We start from the raw sequence: 5,603 nt of genomic DNA, 5'->3' as shown, positions 1-5,603 counted from the left end.
AACCAATTTACATGATCTTTTTTAGTTCAATTTGTGGAAAGGAGTTCGATTTCTCATGTGAAGTCAGTCAGTCAGTAGAGTTTACAGCTAAATATTTAGCAGTGTTTGCATGTCCTTTACTGCATATAATTCAATAAAATAGAAGTTAAATAACATTCATTACAAGCTGATTTTTGAAAAAAAAAAAAAATAATAATTTTTGGTGTTTTTTTTTTTTTTTGCAATTTGTGATTTAATAAATTTTTTTTCAGTTGAATAAAAGACTTCTTATAAAAAGAGCTTAAAAATCTCGTCTCATTCTCGTCTTGTCACACCACTATTAATGAATCTGCGGTCACACTTGACTTTTCTTCCCATAGACCTTACCTTTCATACACACGCGAATGCGTCAGACCGGAAACGCAAGGTCATGCATCAAGTTTCGCATGTTGCTGCGGTGCAAAGTTCAAGCTTGGTGAACCCTGACCTGCGAAATCGCATTACTTGACTGTGTGAGACTAATCAAGGACCAAAACACGACCTCTCTGGACAGAAACTTAAAACATGGAGAAATCGCTCGCTTTTTTAAATGTCTAATCATCTTGTTTAATCCCGCCCCTTTTCGCAGCGCCGCACGACATAATTTCGCACACACAAAGCCCAGTGTGACCGTAGCTTTATCCTAACTTTACCCTAATTAACCTAGTTAAGCCTATATCACTTCAAGCGGAATACTAGTATCCTGAAAAATATCTAGTCTAATATTATTTACTGTCATCATGGCAAAGATAAAATAAATCAGTGATTATAGATGAGTTATTAAAACTATTATGTGCAGAAATGTGCTGAAAAATCTCTCTGATAAACAGAAATTGGGGAAATGTCATGTCTTGTAATGGCGTGTAAAATTGCGCTCGTATAAATTAGGAAAAAGTAATAATGTAGTAAAGTATTACCTACATATTTTGTGAAAGCGCAATATAAAAAAATAATAACGCATAATATGAAAGACACTCTTTATATGAAATGACACTAATTATTTTGTCCATGCTGAATAGCCCTATCAGCCCTAACCCTATTATGATAAAAGGCATCAGTCAAGATCAGTGAGTGACCCTTGTCTTTTTTTTATTTGATCAATAATGACAAATACAATCAGCAGAAGGAATCTAGCGCACTGGCACTTTAAGTAAGAGTGTGGTTGTTCTCACCAGGCCAGATGAGTAAACTGAGAGTCCACTGAGCAAGCGACCACCTCTGCATTAATGGCCTGAAACTCGTGCACACGATCACTGAAGGCGATGATCTCAGTCGGACACACAAACGTGCTGCAAAACACAAAAAGAGGAGATATAGAGATACATACATATATATATATATATATATATATATGTAACATGAGAAATCAGATATATTATGCATTTACAATGATCAAAAGGTTGTAACAAAAAAAAATACGCAAGTTATATATTTTTGAAAGTAGTCTCTTGTGTAATGAATGCTGTATTTGTCTAATTAAAAATACAAAAATAACAAATATATAATTTTAAATAGCAATTTTCTTTTGTAATACACCTTAAATGGTAAATATTATATTTATTATGCGACTAGAAATGCACACAATATTTAAATACTTTAAATTTATTTACAATATATATATATATATATATATATATATATATAATATAAAATTATAATTTTATATGCAAATATGCAACAATATTTTAATTACATGTATATGCATGGATGTGTGTGTGTTTACATATACATAAATATACACAGTACACAAAAGGTATGCGAACGCAAACTTATTTTGTATGCAATTAGTCGTAATTATTCATTTAACAACTCTAATGCTTCATTCATTTTAAATGTTAATAATCATTAATGTTAAATAAAACTGTGCTGTTTCAAATTGAGCTGGAAGATATCATACACACTACAATTCAGATGATTATTTACATAAGATTTTACTTTTAATAAATACTAGTTCAATAATATTACAGAAAGAAACATTGAAGTGCATTATGAGTTATCCAAAAAGAAAAAGCAGAAAAAATGTTATTAAAACAGATAAATAATAAGAACAAGACTTAAAAACAGATCAAGCAAATTAGCATATTAGAAGGATTTTTGTGTGTGTGTGTATATAAATATATATACACACACAAACACACACATGCATACAGGGCTTGGCATTAACTTTTTTGATCACCAGCAACTGTGGCTAGTAGATTTCCAACATTACTAGCCACTTGCTAATTTCACTAGCCACACTTTTATTGTTTGGAAAATATATTTTATATGAATAAATGTGACTATGACATGCTAAAATTAATTGATATATATGTTGTGTTATGTCCACGTCTCCTCATTCAATTCACTTCTTGTGTGTGTTGTGTATGAGCTTGCTCCCTGTGCTTGAGCAAATGGGTTGTGTCGCATTGCAATTTGTTTTTATTTCACGTGACTTTTCAGGGCTAAAAATGAACCAAATTTATCTAAATTTACCAAATTTATCTCTGACCACACCAAAAAGAAATAATTATTTCTTTGCCATGCATTTTAAATGTGTCAAAACAAGCAAAATATAGCTGCATACATGTACTTTTTATTCAACAAAAGTTCTTTTTTTTAAAATTTATATTAAAAAAAGATCTATTGCCATGTATCTAAAATATCCACAGTAATCTGTCTTGGCTAAAGGTCCCAGATCAGCAGTTACTACACATAAACGGGGAGTTAATATCATATTAAAGCTATATATTAATGTTATTGTAAATGATGATTATTAAACTATATTAACAAAAAATAACTGTAAGCAAAAGAAAGCATGTGAGAAAATACCGTGTGTGATAATGAAAGGATGATCACGTGCACATGGTTGATGTTAGGCCTGTTTGTAATCTGTTCAAAGAATAATTCAAACGAAAACAGTGACCACGGCTGCTTACAAAAGGATCTATACTGTATAATTTTTTTTTCAATCTTGAGCTTTTGAAAGCAGCAGGACTGTGAGTACACAAGCATAGCTTTTTGTCTAGTCTATTTCTAAGAGAACAACAGATCGCACCAGTCTCGTTTCTTCTACACACAGTTGTTTCACGCAAGTAAACGGGAGCACGAGAGCATCACATCACCTGTGCGAGCGATCATCCCCTCATTCGGTATTCACCTGCTTTCTTTTGCTCACGTAAACACGGTTATCTTTGTCAGTCCTGCTACTTCTCGATTCTAAGATCACATTTGCACGCAATTTGGGCCATCGTTATTGTCGAACCCTGCTTTAAGAAACTACAATTTAAAAGTTATTTTCAGCCAGCCAAAGTGGCTAGTGGAAGTGGCTGTCTTACCCACCAGATCTGAAATCAAACCGCATTAGGAGGGTGTTAATGTCAAGCCCTGTATGTGTGTGTAGTATATGTGTGTATATATATATATATATATATATATATATATATATATATATATATATATATATATATATATATATGAGGTTTAAAGTTGTATTTCAGTACCATTACAGCAGTCTTCAATGTAATGTCTAAAAATCCTCCTGATATGCTAATTTACTTGATCTGTTTTAATTCTTGTTCTTATTTATTTTATATATAAAACATTTATATCAAAATAATTATTATATTATAAATTATATATTATATTTATATATAATTTTATATTAAAATAATTATATCTATAATTATCTTATTCTAATAAGATATAATTATTTTAATATGAAATTATATATAAATATAATATATAATTTATAATAATATAATAATAGATTTTGATGTTATTATTTTACATATAAAATATTTATAACAAGAATTAAAAAGATATAATTATAAGATATAATAAGTTATAATAAGATATTATTATAATTATAAGATATAATAATATAATTATAATTATAATATAATTATGATAATTATATATTTATAATTATATAATATAATTATAATTACAACTTATAATTATAAGATATAATATAATATAATATATATATATATATAAATAATGTTCACGTCAGAATTATAAGCCCCCCTTTTATTTATTTTTTTTTTTACATATTTTTTTTTAATTTCCCAAATGTTTAACAGAGCAAGGAAATTTTTACAGTATGTCTGATAATATTTTTCTTCTCATTTGTTTTATTTCGACTAGAATAAAAGCAGTTAAAAAAAAAAAAAAGAAAACATTTTAAAGACAAAGTTAGCCCCTTTAAGCTATATGTTTATCGATAGTCTACAGAACAAACAAACCATCATTATACAATGACTTGCCTAATTACGCTAACCTGCCTAGTTAACCTAATTAACCTAGTTAAGCCTTTAAATGTCTCTTTAAGCTGTATAGAAGTGTCCTGAAAAATATCTAGTGAAATATTATTTACTGTCATCATGACAAAGAATAAATAAATCATTTATTAGAAATGAGTTATGTTTAGAAATGTGTTGAAAAAATCTTATGTATATGAAAAACTGTATGTATGCATGCATATATATATATATATTTTTTTTGTATTATTTTTTTTTACACATATTAGAATGTGAGAACTAAAATGTGCTCATTTTGATTTCATGTTGTCTATAATGCTACAGTGCATTACAATTAAAATTCATCCCACTTATGTTTAAATATGACTTGTATCTTAGTGAAAGCATGCTCACAAGTCCAGAGGGTAGAAGAAGAACACCAGGTATTTTCCTTTGTAATCTGACAGTTTCAGCTCTTTAAAACTCTCCATTGATCACTGCTGTTCCTTCCCAGTGTGGTGCTGGTTTTGAGACTGAAAATAAGCGCATAACAACATCTTTAGTCCTTCACCAAAACAGAACTCTCAGTCTGTGTGCATAAGCATGCGGAGGCCTGTCTCTTTAAGAGATTCAACAGCCTGGATCCAAGCATTACTTCATGACGTGTCCTTAAAACTGTCCCCGTTTTAGACAACACACATAATAAACACAAGTTAATAAATGCATAATTTGCAACAATAAACAGCACATATTAATTATAACCCAAAAACTACTTATGTAAATAAATAATTCTGATAATGCATCAGCTCAACTCACATGCACAAAAAAAACAATGCTGAAAATCTTACTGGAGGGTTCATTATATTAAAAAATACATTTTATAGCAACTAAAAATACGCTAAAATCAGATTAGCACTCATATTTCTTAAATTAGAGAAAATGCTAGCATGCTAATAGTTGACAGCTGTTAGATGTTTATGCAAAACAGCATCAAAATGGATGATTAATAACTCGAATAAACCACTACAGGCCATTGTTTTAATTTAAAAGCATGCACTGAACATGCACACAGCCTAATTTGCATATGCAGATGAGCGAAACACACTTTTGGCTTTGCTCAGGTGTAAGGAATGATCAGACACGGGAACGCGGAAAGCCTCTCCTGGATAAACGTGTCCTCCGGCGTAATTATAACACTCCTGCTCCTTCTTCCCGTTTGCACCGTCACACACAACCGACTCGGTGAGCAAAAACAGCGCGCAGAGCACACCGAGCCATTCCCGAGGCGTTTTAACGCAGCGACTGACATCCATTGCTGAGTCTAGCAGGAAGCACGTCTCTCGGTTTGATTATTATTCCTTCCTCCTT

At 30.5% G+C, this 5,603-nt stretch overlaps 1 protein-coding gene across 1 annotated transcript; it reads right to left on the bottom strand.

Moving 5' to 3' along the window:
* Positions 1-1,186: 1,186 nt before the first annotated feature.
* prdx4 (peroxiredoxin 4) lies at positions 1,187-5,603 on the bottom strand. Its single transcript, XM_056457262.1, is given in 4 exon segments — positions 1,187-1,307; positions 4,650-4,717; positions 4,719-4,768; positions 5,341-5,603. Coding segments are annotated over 4 exon segments (447 nt in total). The 5' UTR covers positions 5,549-5,603.

This window comes from Danio aesculapii, chromosome 5 (assembly GCF_903798145.1).
Source record: "Danio aesculapii chromosome 5, fDanAes4.1, whole genome shotgun sequence".
Taxonomy (NCBI): Eukaryota; Metazoa; Chordata; class Actinopteri; order Cypriniformes; family Danionidae; genus Danio; species Danio aesculapii.
This window is presented reverse-complemented; position numbering and strand designations above follow the sequence as displayed.